Raw genomic sequence first — 19,924 nt, 5'->3', positions numbered from 1 at the left:
TATCAAGAAATACCTGACGGGTCCCCTTACTCACGCCGCCGCTCCTTGGCGAAGCGTGAGACTGTCAAGTGCTCGGCCCAGAAGCCGAAAATCTGACTCATATTCGCAGCTATGCCGTTTTTTTTCACACTAGGGAGGGGGTGGGATAGGGAGGCCCACGCCGCCACCATCCACAGACACCCCCCGCAGTAGCAGCAACTCAAATGGGTCGTCTGGTCTTCATTCGTCGGCAACGCCTCTTCGTCTTCTTCAGAAAGAACAGTTTGTCTGCGTCTCGCCCTCGAGGACATTTTGTAAAATAACCGCCTCATTTGACGCCCGTTGAAACATATTGCAACAAACCTTAGGACGTGGTTTCCCCCCCAGTGACGAGCCGAGCGGAGTTAGCTCATATTCATTTCATATGACACAACGTGACAATTTAGCAGGAAAGTGTGCTAACAGTGAAGCGCTACGGTACCTTCGCTAGCACAGTGCCTCAAGTGGCGCCATCCAAGTAGTTTGCATATAGTTTAAGATACTTTCATCAATAATATTGTGTATTAACCACATTTTTGTATAAACCTCTACACGCCAGAAGCATCTTACATAAATGTTTTGGAAAAAAATAACTCTTGTTCCGCAAATGACATTTATTTTATTTATCAATGTAGGGACGATCGTAAGCTTTTTGTATGTGACCCAGAAATATGTCATTTTTCTACTAGTTGTGATGCTTTTTTGGTACAAAATCTTACTAATTTCTAAGTTGATTTTTGTTTTATGTTAGGTGTGGAATTCCCAAAAAATATATTTTGTATAATAGCATTAAAAGTGAGTCTTGCTTGCTGCAACACACTCTTCAAAAAGAACGGACATGCGGTGCGGAAAGCGATTTATTGCCACTCAAGCTTGTGTCATTAGTAGTTAAGAATTATTTTTATAGCATATTATAAGTAATGCAATAAGAATAGTGTAATTATGATGTATTATTAAATATTACATTAATTTGAAAAAAATATATAACCACGATTAGTAATCTCAAATGTAGTTAATTTTTAACCCATTAGATTATGTTACTTTCAATAGAAATTATTTCTAAATTACTGATTTTAATACAGTTGGGCATGTTCTTTGTGTAAGAATAAACATTTCTATATGAATGTTTATATGAATATGAATATTGGGATTTGTTATATATTATATAAAAATATAATATAGTACAATAATATATCAGTATGTATTATATACTGCATATATAATATGTAAATATTACATATGTTATATTTTATATTGCTACTATGGTACATTTTTAGTCTACTTAATATCTGCATTATCCTTTCCATCCTAACCCTTTCCATCCTTTGTAACTGAGCTACTGTGTGGAACTATTTCCCTTGTGGATCAGTAAAGTTTGTCTAAGTCTAAGTCTATGCCTGAAAAGGGAGCTTCTAAATGGACAGTTTTAACATCGCTACATTCAATGAGAGTTGTAGTTGTAAAAAAATAAAATAAAATTAATTAATTAATTAAATTAAATGAAAATGTGAAGTTGAGTCACTGCATTCTTCATAATTCTTATTTTCTGCGTAAGTAAATTCATACTTGATTTGCTTTTTTGTGATTCTTTCTGAGTTATTGTTTGAACTTCTGTCATAAAAGGTGTGTATCATTGATGCGGAATGGATCCCTGCTCCTTGTCCCCCCCCCCCCCCCCCCCCCCCCTGCCCGCGTTGCCGTGGGAACAATGACAATGCGACGCGCACGCAATCAGCGCGGAATAACAAAAAGAAACAAAGAGAGCAAGGAGCGTCTTCAATCATAGAGCAATTGCAACATTTATTGAAGTGTTGGCTTTCTTGTATTGATTTTTCAACACATTACAAAAATACATATATGCTCCCAAAACAGCAAGTGTGTACTGTTCTGAGATCACGTTTTTTTTCCACAATTATGCACTCGCCCCCGCCCCCACCCGTCTCTTCCCTCCCCATCCCACCCCAAAATAAAAAAGGAACAAGGAAAACTATTTTGTACAAAGAGCCAAAGTGAAGCTTGTGAAAAGGTTATTTTTTCTTTATGTTTTTTTTTTTTTTTTCCAAATGACAATTGAGTGTCGTCACAAGACCTTCAAGCAACCATGACAACAACAAAAAACATTAAAAAACAAAAAAACAAAACAAAAAACAATGTCTTATCTTGGAAAAGTGTCCCTGCACATTTAATCTCAGTCCTTTTGTTATTCTTAATCATCCCGTCTTGCCCATCCCGTTGAGACAGGAAACTCCCTTTCAAAATAAAACACAAAATGGCTCCGCTCTCTTCAGAAAGCATGATTGATTTGGATTTCCTTGAGAGAAAAAAACACCTCCTCCCGCACACATACAGGAAACAATACTTGTACACGTTGTAGCATTCTCATGGCCGTCATACTTCCAACGCTGTAAACTTATTGTTTGAATTCATGGTTTCGCTCTGCTTGGCCCAAACCTGAACTGATAAAAACTCCGCCTTTGGAGGCTTTTGTTGGCTCGATAAAGGAAATTGGCCATGGTTGGACAAGACGGTGACAAGGGTGAAACTTTTTCCAAGCTGAAAATGAAAGATGGCGTCTCCTCCGCCTGCTTTCATGTGGCTTCGCCGCCTTTCCCTCCCAGAAGACGATGTGGCCTGTTGATGCGCATTTGGCTACAAGAAAAACACATTTCATATGCTTCCAATTTCATTTGAATGACTCGTCTGCCTGGTCAAGGTTTTTTTCTCACTCGTCTTTATCCCCCTTCCTCATTCCAATCTTTCTCTTTCACAAGACTCGAGGTCACGCGGCCAGATGTGCTCAACATTATCATAACTCATGTCCCCTTTTTAGTTCTTAATTATTATTTTTTTAGGGTTTTGTCGCGTCTTCTGGGAGAAGAGACAGCAGAGAAGTCCACAAATGTCACAGACGCCGAATGGCTTTTTGTCAATTGTCCTCCTGAGAACAAGCGTCCACTCTAATGGACATTTGCTTCTTTTGTCAAAGTTAGACATTTTAGTTACACATTTAGAAACAAAAAAATAGCCGTGTTATGAAAAATACAAACGTCCAAATGTTCACTTTGTGGTCTATTTCTTTTGTCGAAAACATTTCAGAAAAAAACAGCCATCTTATGCAAAATACAACCGTTAACACCAGTGGAAATTAGATTTTTCTTTTGTCAGAGTTACACATCTCTAAAAATTTGTTTTCCCTGTTATGCCACAGCCACAGACATTTTTTTTTCTATTTACTTTTGTCAGAGTTAGACATTTTGGAAAGAAAAAGGTCGATTTTTTTTTTTTTTACAATTACACTTTTTGAAAAAAAGAAAAATGCCCGGTTATGCAAAAGACAAGCATCAACTGTGGAGGACGCTGGTTCTCAGGAAGCTATGAAGCGAGGGAAGTGGGGTGCCTGAGGTCAAGTTTGGGGTCGGCTCGGAGCAGTGTGAAAAGTGGGCTTCAAAGTGGGACAAGGCAATAACAGACGTACACACACTCGGTGACGCAAGCAGCTGGTCTTCTTGATTGTTTTTCAGAACAGTCGTGGGGAAAGAGGGGTGGGCTACTTGAGCATATATATTTGAAAAAAACAAACAAATACAAAGAAAAAGTCAAAACGAACGTAATATATTTACATAAACAGGACTGTTCCCCTCTCACATTAATCACAAGTAGTCTTAAGTTATTCAGCATATTAAATATGGTGGTTCCATCCTACATTGGGAATGTTGCGATCATCAGCTAATAAACGCTAACTCCATTAAGTGCAACCTTTTTGTTTTACGTCCTGACTGAGGCGAGGACAGCTTTTTTAACTCTTTTTTTTTTTTTTCATATATTCACAAGCCTATATTTAAAAAGCACAAATTTTCCCCCCAAAAAAATGAATCACGGGGATAATGTTGGATTTTTCAAACCCATCTCTGTGTTATTGTCAGGCTGACATTCAGTGCTGGAGAGGAGGGGAGGGATTGTAGTCCGCTGCTGCACTTCTTGTAGAAAACAATGACTTTGAAAAGCCAACCGCTTCACACACGTTTACTCTCACACGATAATAAGCTTCCTTATAGGACAAAACAAAATTATTATCATTATTATCATTAGGGTGACTTCTTTCCAATTTTTTTTCTTATTTTCATAGAAATGAACAAACTTTTTGAGCACAGTTCAAAAACCATATGAAATCCCACAAAGATGTATCTGCACATGCCAAATATCATTACAAAAAAAATCCAATAAATACAGAAATTATTGCACAGTAGAAAGGCTCCATGGAATTCCTAAATTGACCCTTAGACGGCGCTCCAGACAAACTTTTCCCTTTTTCTTTTAATATTCTCAGGCGATGAGGGAAATTTAAAAAATCAACATCAATCTGTCTCATTTTTTTATGTAAAGATTATCCAGCCATGCCCCTTCTAGAAGTAGTCATAAGGAAGATGTGTGCGCATGTGTGTGTGTGTGCGTGTGTGTGTGTGTTTGTGTGCGACTGGCGCTTAGCTTCTGTCCGCTTGCTCCAGTTTGACCTCGCTGGCCATCAAGTGTTCGCCGTGCCACTTCTTCATGTGTTTCTCCAGCGTGCTGTAGACGCTGAAGGGCATGTGGCAGATGTCGCAGCGGTACACCTCCTTGCCGAACTGGCCGTGCGTCTTCATGTGGCGCGTCAGCTTGGAGCTCTGCGCGCAGGCGTAGCTGCACAGGTCGCACTTGTAGGGCCGCTCGCCCGTGTGGCTGCGCCGGTGAACCGTCAGATTGCTGCAGTTCTTGAACACCTTCCCACAGTACTCGCACGTGTCATTGCGTCGATCCTTGGAGCTGGGTGGCCGGCCGGGTCCGGGGCCTCGCAGGAGGTGCGGCGTGCTGCTGCCGCTGCGGCCCGACGCACTGCCGACCTCCATCAGCTCCCCCGGCGGCGTTGAGAATCTCAGGCTGCCCGTTTCAGATGAGGAGTGCTCCGAGGAGGTAGCGAAAGGGGACTGGCGGGAGTCGGTGAAACCCAAGAAGGGTTCCCGGATGAAGTGGCGCGAAGCGGCGTAGCCGGCCAGGAGCTGGGAGTAGACGTTCTCCGGGGAGATAAGCGGAAGTGCTGGTGGGAGCTCCAGCTGCTCCCTCTCGATCTTGATTCTCTTGTTGTTGTTGTTGGACGGGCTGAGGCTGGTGATGGGAGTGGGTCGCCGCTGGAAGAGCCCCGGAAAGGATTCAGCTTCGGACACGCTGATCCTGCCGTTCATCAGGGGCCGGGTGTCCTGCTCGACCTGCTCCCTGTCTTGTTCCCTTTCGCTCTGCCGCTCTCTGTCCGGGTTGCCCCCGTTGGTGCCCTCCCCATTGGGCTGCCTCTCCATGCTTCGCTTGTTTGGGTTCAGTCTGAGATGATTGTCAAGATGGTTGTAGGGGTGCATGATGCCCACCCCGCCACTCTCACCGACTCGCTCCCCAGCCAGGTGCTTCTCCTTGGGAGACTGCCTGGGCCCGTTCTCCCTGTTGGGGTTGAACTCCTGGGAGTCCTCGCTTAAGTTGGAATCTGGACGACTTCCGTTCCTCAGCTCCTCTTCCTCTTCTTCCTCCTCCTCCTCCTCTTCTTCTTCTTCCTCCTCCTCCTCGTTGTCCATGCCCACGCCTCTTGTGTCAGCCTCATGGCTCTTGTCCTCACCTTCTCCTCCCTCGCCTCTGTTTCCTGGTTCAGGGGAGCCGCCCATGGAGCCGGACTTATTGTGCATGTGTGTCTTCATGTGCCTCTTGAGCTTGCTGGCCTGGGAGCAGGCGTGGTCGCAAAGGTGACATTTGTACGGCCTCTCTCCGGTGTGGCTGCGGCGGTGCACAATCAGGTTGCTCTGGAACTTGAAGATCTTGCCACAGAACTCGCACGACTTGGATTTAGCTGCCACTTGGTTCTGACCTTGCGCGTCAGGGGGGCTCGAAGAACCGTGTCCCGCCTGGGAGGTGGGCGGCTGCGGGGCGTAGGTGAGGAAGGCTGGCGGTTTAGAACCAGGCTGGAAGAGCGTGGGACTGAGCAAGCGGTGCATGGGTGGCACGCGGTTTGGCGACAGGGGCGGCGTGGGACCACCGTTGTTGTTGGTGTTGCCTGCTAACTCCCTTAGACGTCGGGAGAAGTCCATGGACGGGGGCTCCATGGGGGTTAACCGCATCACCCTCTCAAAGGCACTGGGGTGCTGGGAGAGCAGCCCCATCTCCTCCGGGCCCAGTCGCTCCAGTGGGGGTCTGGGAGGAGGCGGAGGGCTGACAAAGGGTGGTGTCGCGGGCAGCCGGGTCTCCATAAAGCCTGGGGGTGGGGGGTGTTCCCTGAGCAAGGGTGCTGCCATGCGGAGGAGGTGGAACGGGTTATTGGCGTCGCCCAGGAAGGTGGGCATAGGAGAGCGGGGTAGGGCGTCGGCACCGGGCGGGGGCGGCAGGGCCATGCGGGGGGTGAGGGAGCAGTTGGCTGGGTGGTTGTCCAGGTAGATACGGATGCCATGAATGTGCTGGGCGTGCTGGAGCAGGAACCAGGCGCTGGTGAAGGTATGCTTGCAGCTGGTGCAGATGTAGCTGGAAGGCTCATTTTTGTCTGGGGGGAATAAAGAAAAGTATTAAGACATTGCGTAAATGCTTAAAACACATTACACTCTTCTGGGAAAGCAAGATTTTGAAGCATGCTTGTGGAAATGTTTGTGTTTTATGCTTTGTTTTGTATTGTCAAGGAGGAATCAAAGAGTCTGGTCTTTATTATGATAGATTGATTAATTAAGAGAAAGATTTTTAATCTTTATCGAGTATATTTGCTTGTCCATCTGTGAATGACATTCTTTTTGTGCGTGTGTGTCTGCAGGCTAATGCAGATGGCAAGTATAGTGCCCTAAGGCCACGACACATTATGCTAATTTTTATGTCAGCCTGGCTTTAATATACAGATCCATCTCGTCTTTTTTGCCGTTTCCATATGGAGGCAGGAGGGTCGGGGGGGGGGGGGGGGGGGGGGGGCTGAATCAGGCATGCAAAAAGGCTCACTATGGGTATTAATATAAGAAGATGGAAAAGGGAGTGAGATGCAATATTGGAAAAAAACACCAACAGTGTAGACATTGGTTGCAGCAAACACAAAGAGGAGCGGACGTCGCCGGTTGACAAATGTCTGGTTTAAACGTTGTGACTTCATGAAGCCAAATGAATCGATCAGTCACTGCAACGCAGCCTTTGTTCGGATTTATCTAATTCAGTGCAGACAAAGATGCTCCTAAAAGCATCTGCATCCACTTATTTGTCATTGCCGGCTACCTGAAGGAGCCCGCCGGCGTGTGATCTCCCTTTCGTACTAAAAGTCTCCCATGCAGCGCACCTCCAGAGGATACGGCAGCTGATCCCGGATCAGTGTCTGCTAAAGGAAGCTAATTTAGCGCTCTGATTGGTTGAGCTCTCCCCCCGGGCTTGGATGTTAGAAGTGGGGGGGCAGGTCAGAAAAGGCTAATGAGAAGCTCATTTACTGATTCTGTCACTTTTTCTCTGCTATTAGCGCTGATCTGTTGCACTGTTTTGGCTGGATGGGACGCGACCTGACTGCTGCTACTATTATATGTGTGTGAGAGTGTGTGTGTGTGTGTGTGTGTGTGTGTGTGTGTGTGTGTGTGTGTGTGTGTGTGTGTGTGTGTGTGTGTGTGTGTGTGTGTGTGTGTGTGTGTGTGCGTTTGTGTGTGTGTGTGTGTGTACGTGCGGCAAGTGGCGGGCTGCCTGCCTGTGTTTAGTTTGGCTTGGCTTCACACGGCCGCTTGGCAGCACAGAGCTGGACAGCTTAGCAGCTTTGGACGGGGAGACGAGAGATGGTAGAAGGGAGCTGAGGACGAGGGGGCGGGCTTGACGAGGATATGTACGCACAAACACACACACACGCACACACAGACACACACACACACACAAACTTGTATCAGCTGATCACCAAACAAAGATCAATAACAAATCAGGATTGTAGCAAGAGACTACTTGCTCTATCTTCATTTTTTTTTTTGACATTCCATCCAGCAGTCAGCCCAATAACCACCCCCCCAATCTCCCAACCACTCTTTCCCTCCACTCCCCCCTCCCGAGCAACCACAACTGCAACGCATTTGCATCTTGTCATAACTTAGCCCGCCGCGCCATATGCCGTTAAGGGAGGCGTGTCGGCTAATAGAGTGACAGCTGATGGCTACTGCCTAATGACCACCAAAGACACATTTCATCAACTTCTCAAACAAGCAAGCGGAGGGGGCTCAATGAGGGGGAAGGAGAAGAGACAGAACAAATATTTAAACAAATCTGAAAATGTATAGCTCTATAAAACACTAGAAACCATTTGTTACATTATGAAATTGTTGTTTTTTTTTTAACTTTTTGTGTCTTTTTTTTAATAGATTACATCACTTCCTGTGTAGATAGGAAGCAGGAAGTGCCAAACAAATTATAATATTTTGACGCTCTTTTGTAGCTTATGAAAAGCAAAGAAAACCATAAAAAACTGAGTTTTCAATCAGTTAACATTATTTATTTGCATTTAGTGAAACTTCTAAGGGAAACAAAAAAACAGTTAAAATATGCAACATTTTAATCATCAATCATCAATCAATCAATCAATCTTTATTTATATAGCCCTAAATCACAAGTGTCTCAAAGGGCTGCACAAGCCACAACGACATCCTCGGTACAAAGCCATCAGCTAACTGCTCATGCTTACTAAAACACCAACAACAATGTATTACTCACAGGCAACATTAATGCATTCTTAAAATATATCCTTGTTTTGGGGCGGGGGGCGTCAAGATTGCCCCACTTTCTGTATATACAGGAAGTAGGAATTGTCAAGCAAGTTAAAATATTTGGACCATCTTTAAGAAACCCCAAAAAATTAGTTTTCAATCAGTAAAAGCAATATTTATTGGTACAGCTGTTGGATTTAGTAAAGCCAATAGCAATGTGTTACCTCACAGACAACTATATTGTATTTTAAAAAAATATATTCCAACAGGTTTACATGTACTGTTGCCGTTTTTGGGGAAGCTGGGGGCATCTAGATTGAACCACTTCCTGTATAGACAGGAATTGGAAGTTGTTGTTGTTTTTGTTTGTGCCAAACAAGTTATAATATTTTGACCCTCTCATCTAGGTTTTAAAAAAAGCGAAGAAACACTTAAAACTGTTCAATCAAAAAATGCATTTTTTCTTGATACAATTGTTGCATTTAGTGAAGCTTCTTAGTTAAAAGAAAAGTACAAGCTTTTAATCAGCTAACACTGCTAAACAACGTTTGCCTCACAAGCAACTTTAAACAATTTAAAAATATATTTTAACAGGTTTCATGAAGTGTTGCTTTTTTTGGATGTCCAGATTGCCCCACTTCCTGTAGAGACAGGAAGTAAGTGAACCAGCCATGTGCACCATGCAGCCATTTTGTAGCAATATACTGTAATATACTGTTTGTGTCATATTATTGTTGTACTTTTAAAGAAAATGAATAACTTCTAGCGTCCACCGATATGGTTCACCTGCACCATTGTAAGTCAATTTCTATTGTGTATTTGTGAGTAGAAGTGGCTTTGATTGCATTTTATCTTAAAGTTAGTTAGTGTTTGAGTTGTTATTTCTTATCATGGAGCTTGAGGACTGTGCAGCCTAGCATACATTTGCAAGCGCTTTAGTGTACTCATTTAGAAAACAACACTACCTTTTAGGAAAAATATATTCATTTACACTGTCAGACAGGTGTTGTTGTTAATGATAGGTGTGTTTCTAATATCGCACATTTTCTGTTTTACTCAAGAAGCTAAAGGAAATATCAGATAACAGGCGTGCTATTTTTGTCGAATTGGTATTATATTTGTTACAGCTCTTGTGCCGGTAAACACATACGACACACACAATTTTAGGATAGAGGCATCTTAAATTGTGCTAATTAGCGAATTAAGCTAGTGCTGCTCTTCAATTTGTGGCAATTAAAAGCTAATTGTCAGCCTTTCTGACCCCCATGCGTATTGATCAGAGTCTGTGACTACAATTGGCTCTCATTTATCAAAAATGTGTATTATATGATTACAAGGACTTTGTTCACGCTGCAGGCCGAAGTGGACCAAATCACTTTTTTTTTTTATCTGATTTTGCTAGGTGACTGTTTAGTTTGCAAGTAAAATGTGATTTTATCATACTCCAGTATAACCGCGCACAGGCTCCATTGTGGCCCCAATGTGGCCTGGACGTCATTTGCATGGGCAGTTCAATATACGGTAGTGAAAACAAAGGAAGTTGGTCAGATTTCGTAAATGAACAAGGAAGTAAGCTACTACACGAGAAAACCCAGACACCACAGATCAGCATGTTAGTGGGTTTGTGCTGTGGCTGTTGTGTAGACTAAATAGGCAGATGATGGAAAATAACTGAAGGAGGAGGAAGAGGAGAATTGCCAATTGCATTCCTGTGCACACGAATAACATAGTTCGACCAAGGATGACATAAAAGTAGCAAACAGGTCGCATTGCCGTTTAGACTGACAAGATCAGATTCCAAATGGATTCGGACTACCTCCTGATGTGGCCCAAAAATATGATGCAAAAATATAATATTTGAAAGACTTTGTAACGTTTAGACCAGTGGTCGCCAAACTACTTCCCACGGGCCGGATACGGCCCGCAAGCGTCCAAAATCTGGCCCGCGGGGAGTCCCAAGTTAAAAAAAAAAAAAAATTATCATTATTATTTTTTTGTAATCATATTTTTTAAAAATCTGTCCTTTCTAATCCATTTTCTACCGCGTGTTACTCTCGGGGTCTCCTAGCCACTCAGGCAAATCATATTGTCTAAAAATGCATTTTCCCATCAATAACGTGACATCCCGCTTGCGCCGCAGTGTCGGCGAGCATGTGGAAAGTGCGTGCTCTTTCAGTCAATTAGTGCGCGAGGAATGTATATATATATATATATATATATATATATATATATATATATATATATATATATATATATATATATATATGTATGTGTATATATATATATATATATATATATATATATATAAGTACAGGCCAAAAGTTTGGACACACCTTCTCATTTCAATGTGTTATCTTTATTTTCATGACTATTTACAATGTAGATTGTCACTGAAGGCATCAAAACTATGACACCTGTGAAGTGAAACCCTGTCAGATGACTACCTCTTGAAGCTCATCGAGAGAATGCCAAGAGTGTGCAAAATAGTAATCAGAGCAAAGGGTGGCTATTTTGAAGAAACTACAATATAAAACATATTTTCAGTTATTTCACCTTTTTTTGTTAAGTACATAACTCCACATGTGTTCATTCATAGTTTTGATGCCTTCAGTGACAATCTACAATGTAAATAGTCATGAAAATAAAGAAAACCCGTTGAATGAGAAGGTGGGTCCAAACTTTTGGCCTGTACTGTACATATATATACAGCCCGGCGCCCGGCCACATTTTTTTAACCCAATGTGGCCCCCGAGTCAAAATGTTTGGGGACCCCTGGTTTAGACTGATAAAAAAAATATCCGATCTGTGTCACTTGAGAGCAAAAAAATCTGATTTGGTGTCCAGTGTAAACAAGGCCAAAGAGGTAGGATGTGTTTACATAAACAACCAAGATGGCGGTGGTGATTGTTTTCAACTAGAGGCTTTTACATTAGCAGCTGTTGGCGTTTCTGGCATTCGGCGCTCCAGTCTGTGGAGCCCGGTTGTGTCCAGGTGCACTCATGCCAGCGTTCCCAACAAAACAAGAACACAATGGAGACCTGAGAGCCCGCTTGGGAGGGCACCACTTGGTTGTGTGCATCAAAACAAGAGCGACTGGCCAGGAGCCCTGGAGGAAGTTATTAAAACGTTGGCACAGGCACACAGCGCAGCCGAGGTGGGCTGCTAATAATGCTCTCCTTCTCTTCTTTTCATACTTAAACCTCCCGGCCAATTAAAGGCGTCTTCGTGGACTGAGAGATCTGAGCTTTACATCACATTTTATTCCTTCCAGATTGCCTTTTATAGCCTTTATTTTGCCTTAAAAAGTACAAACAAAATGCCAGCCAATGAAGAAAGGGAGCCGCCGAATCATTTGCTCGCATATGGCCGACGTCGAGAAATTGGTGCGAAACCGTCAAGAAGAGTTAAGGGGGGCTGGGGTGTGGTGTGCGAGCGAGGTAGACAGCGGACATATGGCGTAGACATGTGGATTTGTGTTTAATTTAGGAATTCACATATGCCGTTGCTCCCGCCTGGTTTGACTGTAAAGCTTGAGCTCCCGCCATCAACGCCTGTATCACAACTATGCTTTAATCTGGAGATAGGGCGAGCCAAAAAAAGAAAGCCCCAAAAACACAATAGTCATTTAAAACTGAGCTGTCGAAGGTTATTGGTGTGAGTTGTGGATCAATAAAGTTTGTCTAAGTCAAGCTGAAATAGTACCCAATGGAATTTCAAGATCTCGTCAAGCAAACACAACTGTATTAGAAATCGATGACAATCTGGTCATGTGAACAAAACACATGGAAAATGTACAGCTTGGTTTTAATAAATGTATGATGGATCATTGCTAATCAAGCTGGCAGGTTCCCAATAGCAAGCTTGTTTACGCATCAAACGACATAATTGGTATTACCTATGTCGTATGCTTAGGAGGCTAAAAGGTAACGTATTGCAGATTTGAAGATAAGCTCGATGAACCATCCAGACATTGAACAACTCAAAATTGGACTAAAAGTTGATTAAAAAGCAAAATGAAAAATTTGCCAAATGAGACAAAGCGCCTCCTAGCGTGTATTATTTAGTTGTATGGTTTTCTCTGTGTGTATACTCGGTCACAAAGCTTACAAAAAAAACCATGATGATGACTTGAATAGTATAGATGTTGTTAAAAGCTGTTTTTTTCCAAAGTTCACCAGTAAAAACAATTAAATATGCATATATTACATCTCTTGGCAATGACCAAAAATACATAAAATGATGTGATGTACGTTTAGGGCTGTCCAACTATTAGCTTTTAATCAGTAAAAAATTCTGGTTAATTCTTAATAACAATGACAAATTAATCCGCATGAATTAGGACACACATTAAATTAAAAATGCATTATAAATCCAAACAAATGAAAAGTTTGATAAATTCTGAGCGTCCTCTAATCTATGTCTTGAGTCTTGTGCACGCCGTCATTCCTGGGGAGGGATGCAGGTTGGCTGCACTGTCCCCGACATTCCATCAAGGGCAACGCAGCAACAGATTTACACTCGGAGCAAAGCCCCCGCAGGCGAGGCCACTGGGACGCAAACCTGTCCCCGCCAGCCCCTCCTTTCTTTCAGCCCTCCCCGTGCGCACTCACACGCACGCCAACACACACACGCACACACACTAGGGAGTACGCGATGTGCACCTGTCAGGGGTTAGCTGACACCTCTCCTGCTGGCAAAGCAGCTCCTCATTAGCATGGCTGTGATCTAGGGGTCCCCGGGGGTCCCAACCTCCACACCTCACCCCCGTGCCCACCTCTACACCTCTCCTCCTCCCCTCGCTGCCCCTCCCTCTTCTTCCTCCTGGGTCTCCCACTCCGCTCTGATGGCTTGTTTGTCACGAAGGCGGCTAATCAAGGGGGCCACGGGGGCCGTGCGGATCAACCGGGGATGGCGAGCCGGGGCGATAAGCCGCCGCCTTGGCATGCGCTCGGCTGGCTGGCTGGCTGTCACGTGCACTGCATGCTGGGAAAGAGTAGGGGGGATGGAGCGAGACTGCGGAGGGTGGCAGTAGCAGGCAGGGGGTGAGGCTCTCACACAGTGTGGCTGGCTCCATGCTAACTGGAACCAGCTTCAGCCTGCTAACCATATACATCTGTGTGTGTGTGTGTGTGTGTGTGTGTGTGTGTGTGTGTGTGTGTGTGTGTGTGTGTGTGTGTGTGTGTGTGTGTGTGTGTGTGTGTGTGTGTGTGTGGCCAATACAAGCGGCTAAAATGCCTGACAGCACAAAAAGAGGATTTAAAGTACCAGCGCTTTGTGTTGTGTTTGGTTACAAAAAACATCGCTAAGCTACTTTCTCATCCAAACCAAAATATCAGCTTAAACTTTGCTCCAACCAAAACAAGGAAGTGAATGTTGACGTCCCAGCATGGCTGTGATCAAATTCTATTCATGGACTTTTAATTACTGACGCTCTTTTGTTGACCTAAACGACGTAATGACGTGACGTCCTGAGGCAACGGAAAGGATTTCACTACCGATGCAGGTTAGCTGCCTCAATGGGCTGTGGTAGAAAATGAAAAGTGGAAGTAAACAGAAAGAAAGTATGGTGCCAGACTATTTTTTAACTAACTACAGTTTTACACTTTTTGCAGGAATCCGTTTTCTTCAAAACATGTTTGCCAGAATTGGCTCTCGGTTTTCGTATGCCGCGAGTATAGTATGGTCAAACATTGCGCGTAACAAACCAGTTTGCCAGCATATCATTCCGTTAATTCGTGTGCCCAAACAAAGACGGGTGACTCAGTCTCTGCAATATTTTATTTGAATATGACCGCAAATGGGCCAAAGAAAGTTGCGAGTGCCAGAACTTTGATAAAGAAGGTGAGAAACACTATTGAATTAAAAAAAATAATTAGTAGCAATGTACGAATGTCCTTGAGGTTCTCATCATTGTCTTCGCCAACAAGAGTCTTCAGTGATGTTAAATGCTCATTTATATGTTTATTTGGACACATAACACAATGAGGTGGCAGACTACCATATGGGGGGGCTTTGCCAATTAAGTTTATATCGAGCTCGAATCACTCCTGCCGACAGACCCAACTTAACAGAGACATGGCAGAAAAAGACATTGATGTTGGTTCACAACACATATACCGCAGTCACAGTGAGTAGAACAGGTGGCTGTCAAACTTGACTGATGCCTACCCAAAACTGGACTTGAGGCGGTTGTTTTGTATAGATCTTGACCATGTATGGCACGTTATTTATGGTCCAGTTTACGTGTGACTTTGACAGCTGTATTCTTAATCTGTGTGTTGTCTATATGTAGCTTCAAAGACTTTGAGCGTCTTCAGTATTTGCTCTATTCTTAGCAAATATTATATTTTAAGCTTGACAGCACTATTTTTATGGCTTCCTATCGTTTACGTAAGACAAGAACACATGTTTTTCTTTTTTCAATGCATTCTAATTTGCAAGTAAGGTGTGGCTAACGATGCGTAATAAGTCAAATGAATAATCTATTGCACTCATAAAGCCTTTTAAACAATATCCAAAAATCGCCAACAAAACTTAATTTACATGTCATGACCTGCATATTAACCATGTATCAGTGATATTGATATTATAAGCGCTAACGTTAAGGAACAACTTTTAGCAACCCCATAATCACAGAGAGGTAACTACTAACTAACTTGTGCAGCTTTTGACATACTGAGCTGCTGCTGCATCACCTCTGAGTTGGTAAAAGTTCATTTTATATTATAAATAATGTCTATTACTTGTATTGTAGAAGGTGGTGGCCATAAACCATGAAGTTGGTCAACTTTGATATTCGACTTAGACCCGCAGATTGCAAGAAAGACACAAAAAGACGCCTGTTTGCGTCACCTTTGTTTTTGTTTACCTGCATGAGGATTATGTTTACTATATTTTCCGGACTACATTGTGCAACAATATATAAGCCGCACCCACTAAATTTGAAAGAAAAAATATGTTTCCATTAATGCTGCACGACTATAAGCCGCAGATATATATGTTGCAAAACTAGTTATTTACGCAGAAACATTTTGTAAATGTTTATTTGCATACCTTAATTGTTTCCAAACGGTGCCTGTAGACGGCATTAAAAAGGCTGATCAGACACAACAGAAGACATCGTCATGGACCCATGAGCTGCGGAAGCTAGCACTCCAATCAGCTAAACAGACTCAATAAGTACACGGTGAACTTGTGGCGAATTTACAGAGGTATTTGTGAAACTGAAATAATACAAGAGGAATGCCGTTGTAAGTTAATAATACTAGCACAGGCACTTGTGAACGTGTTAGCAAACGGCCCTAGCTTCATTACATTACGATAGCACGTACAAATGCGCATGAAAACACTCCTCCAGACATCACGCATGGGACGGTTTAGTAAGTATCAACAGTTTTAGTTACGTATATTTGTAAAACTTACAAATGTTGCTTGCAGTGATGAATGAAGAATCCATACGAGTAGAAAGGCCATGGACGACTAGAAGACGGAGCGGCACTTGTACTTCCGGTTGAAATCACAGTCTGAGTGAGCGAACGCGTCCAAAAGATGGCACCATAGCACAAACAATAACAAATCTTTTCAGTGTCTTTACTTGTTTTTAAAAAATATATATTTGAATTATGACTGTCATCGAATAAAAAATGTGTAAATTAGCTGCACCGTTTTAAGAGCCGCAGGGTTTAAAGCATAGGAAAGTAGCGGCTTATAGTGCGGAATTTACTGTAATTCTTCATCTAAATGGGAATATATAAAGATCCCATCAGTCGGCATCCCAGTGAGAGCCGACATTAAGTAAGTAAGTGATTGTTTTATTATGTTTGTAGTTTGTATTTTTTGCTTAGCACTTAGCACTACTGCTACTTGCTGGAGCTGCTGATCACTAAGTTTCTAAAACTCCATTTTGCTAACATTTATTTATTTATTTATAACATTTAGTTATAATGCAAAAAATATAAAAACTTGGATTGTGAATGACGGACACAATTCCAAAAAAGTGCAGTTCTCCGTTAAATAGAAATTCATCCTATTAGTTCATTAGCAACATAGCTCATACGCTATGGGTGAAGTTTAATATGATGTTTGGGGAAATGTCTGAAATGGGATAAGGAACAAGTGATTTGATTTTGGAGGTGATCCAGATACTTTCTACGACGTTACTTTACGTTTACATTACGAGGCTAAACTTATCTGTCTGCATGTGTATGCTAGCGACCGCCTCCACCTACACAGACAAAGAGAGTGGGTGACACGGGAGGGTTCACTCTGTTTATTTAATTTCACTCTTGAAAAAAACATGGATTTTGATTAACCTTTCAAGAAATGTCAGAAATGGGATAAGGAACAAGTGAATCCGTTTCAGAATTCAGGATTTTTTTTAGGTATTATTTTCTATTGGGTGATAGGTGGTGGTCTTCGTTCTCCAAGTGCTTTTCAAGTTATTTAGAAAAATACTTTTTTAAGGATGTCTGGAATTAATTGGTTACTTTTTATGGGAAAAATGCTTTTGTTTTCATATGATTTGGTCTTTGTTGGACCTTTTGGAACAGTCTACCAACCAAAACCGAGTTACCGCTGTAACATATGTTTTAAGGAATGGAGTGAGGTTCCCACTAAGAAGAAGAACTGTGTCCTTTTTGTTTACATACAACATTTATGTTCAAATAATATGTTATGGTAGTGGAGAAAGTAAAAGAACTAACAATGTTGATCGAGCATGAATTTGTTAATAATCAATAGGGAATTTATTGTGATGTCTTTTCCTAGTTAGGATTTATCAGAAATAGGAAACCAGGTAGAGAGGACAAAAAAGTGCTTAATTGTAATTCACTCTGCCAAAAATAAATCAAAAGTCAACTTGACAATCGCATAAGAATGCAGAATATTTTGGTGGGGGTTGCAAGAGAGAGGAAATGAGGAGGCCGCCACCTGAAGATAAAGAAATAGTATTGGAATATTATCGTGGAGAGGAAATTAAACCGTTTATTCGCTTTCTCTTTTTTTTTTTTTGCACGGGCAATGCAGCCCGTCGAAGCGAAGACAGTCGGCCCGGACGCGAGGCAAAGCAGCCGACGCCAAGTGTCATGTGAAACCACAACTAATTGAATTGGAAAGTTGGAAAGTGATGAAAACCCAATGAGTCAAGACCGCAGTTGAACCCCCTCCTCATGTGCAAGAAAAATATATTGATTGGATATGTTAAGTGAAACATTCCCACCCTACTTTTTGACATTTGACCTCCAAGCTTCCATTTTTTCTTTTAACGGTAACATTGAGCACCTGTGGACTCCTCTTGCTAGGACTAGAAATCTACCATAAGACTCGTCTTATGGGAGGGGGCGGGGGAGGTCTTCAGGCTAAATTAGCTAAGATTGCTGTGGCGTTTGAGCCCGACCCGTCAAAGAAGACCCCTTGACGGGGTCCCAGCGCAGCACAAGCCAGAACACACTCATGCGGTTCTGTTGACAAAATGGAGGACACCTGGGTGGAAAAGGATGCCTGGTGAAAAAACGGCAAGGAAGAAGAAGAAAATTGCAGTCTGTTGAGGAAGCCGGGGGAAAATGCTTTTATCATTACCACCTGCAATTCTATTGTTAATAGCAGAATTACAAGCACTTAAATCGGGCGTTGTAGCGCGGCGCGGTGCAGCGCAGCGGGCGACGGCATCAAGGAAACAATGGCGTCATCGCTGGGTTACACAAATAAGAGTGAGGGGAAAATAACATCCACCTTTTAATAATAAGCAGGGAGAAAAAGCAGAATGTGAAATATTTCAAGGAAAAGGTCACCAGCAGACATTTCCATGTGCAAAAAAAAAAAAGATGTTTGATGGTGTCCAAAGATAAAAAGCAGCTTTGACAATGACTTTGAACGTTTACATCCAAACGAGCTGGAGTCTGGCCCCTCAGGGACACCCACTTTGTCCGCACCGTCCATGTCTCATTCACTGCTATTCAATGCCTTATTGATGCTGCTATGGTGGGTTATTCGATTTTTCATAGGATCAATGCGCTTTATACCACGTCTTCCCGTACTCCGAGAGAAATTCTGAAGAATAGTATAGAAAAATTTCCTTATGCAGAAGCTATAAAGACACGGCCATTGTGCTTCAACACATCTACTGTGCACGTGTGTGTGAGTGTGTGTATTTGTGTGTGAGTGTGTGTCATTGCGTCGTTTGCAATGTCAGTGCATGGAACGCTCGACAGCTGGCTATGTACTGAATGCAGTACGTTGAGCCTCGTCCGTGACTGTCCACACATTCTAATTCGCCGAGTTTTGTGTATGAATGCGATGTATATCGCAAGCAAGCCAATTAGCCCGAAAACTCACAAACAAAGTGATGGTGATTGCGCTGATGATGTGACCGCTCCACTCAAGCCTGAATTCGGTGAAACTTGTTGATGGTTTATTGTTGGTTAATTGATTAGCTTACAACATTAATCAGTTTATGATTTTTCAAACAATAACCGTAATCACGTCTAATTATTTTAATTGAGTGTTTACTATGACAAGATCGGCAGCAATACATCAGCATAAATTACGAAACACTATGTTAAACATTGTGTGGATGTTTCTATAATTGGCTTCCCCTGCAGGTGCCAAGTGGAATTACAAGCCGCTGTGCTAAACAGGAATGTAAGTTAAATTGCAATACGACATAGTTGAGATATAGTCTCACTTTGTTGATGTGTATACTTGGAAAAAGTAAGCATCTATAGAAGCAGTGCACACAAATCTGAATTGTAACATGAACTCCATTGCTAGGCTTATATCATTAATGTACTAAACTATTAAACAAATAATTTACCGTTCTCTAAAAATTTCAAACATTTTTTGACAAAATACAATAAAAAAAATGGGAATATTTTAATGTGCGGCAAAGTTTTTAAGATCACCACGAACAAATCTGAAGACTAACGTTAATTCCGATGCTAACCTTATACAGTTAATATACTAATGTACTAAATATTTTTTTAAACGTCTATTCTATAACAAATATTTATGTTTTTTAGAAAGAAAAATAAAGTACTTTTAAAAATCTAAAGAGAATAGCAGTATTTTAAGGTGCAGCAAAGTCTGTAAGATCAACACGAACATCTCTGTAGACTCACGTTAATTCCTATGCAGTGCCTTATAGATGTGCTAATATGATAAACTGTTTTAAGAAAGAATTGTCTATCTCCTAGTAATTGTATAGG

The 19,924-nt window shown here is 42.1% G+C and overlaps 1 protein-coding gene and 1 long non-coding RNA gene across 3 annotated transcripts in view; one reads left to right on the top strand and one right to left on the bottom strand.

Moving 5' to 3' along the window:
- Positions 1–2,059: 2,059 nt before the first annotated feature.
- Positions 2,060–19,924, bottom strand: part of bcl11bb (BCL11 transcription factor B b) — a 39,837-nt gene continuing 21,972 nt past the window's right edge. For both annotated transcript variants that reach the window (XM_061929822.2, XM_061929823.2), the window contains exon 3: positions 2,060–6,565. In XM_061929822.2, coding sequence (XP_061785806.1) covers positions 4,500–6,565 — 2,066 coding nt within the window. In that variant the 3' untranslated portion in view covers positions 2,060–4,499. The remainder of the gene's footprint in view (positions 6,566–19,924) is intronic.
- The window catches only part of LOC133576527 (uncharacterized), a 32,456-nt gene continuing 21,914 nt past the window's right edge, over positions 9,383–19,924 (top strand). The window contains exon 1 of the long non-coding RNA XR_009811652.1: positions 9,383–9,519. This is a non-coding gene — a long non-coding RNA (uncharacterized lncRNA). The remainder of the gene's footprint in view (positions 9,520–19,924) is intronic.

This window comes from Nerophis lumbriciformis, linkage group LG34, assembly GCF_033978685.3.
Source record: "Nerophis lumbriciformis linkage group LG34, RoL_Nlum_v2.1, whole genome shotgun sequence".
Lineage (NCBI taxonomy): Eukaryota > Metazoa > Chordata > Actinopteri > Syngnathiformes > Syngnathidae > Nerophis > Nerophis lumbriciformis.
Note: the sequence above shows the minus strand (reverse complement) of the source record. Positions and strands in the feature narration are given on the sequence as shown.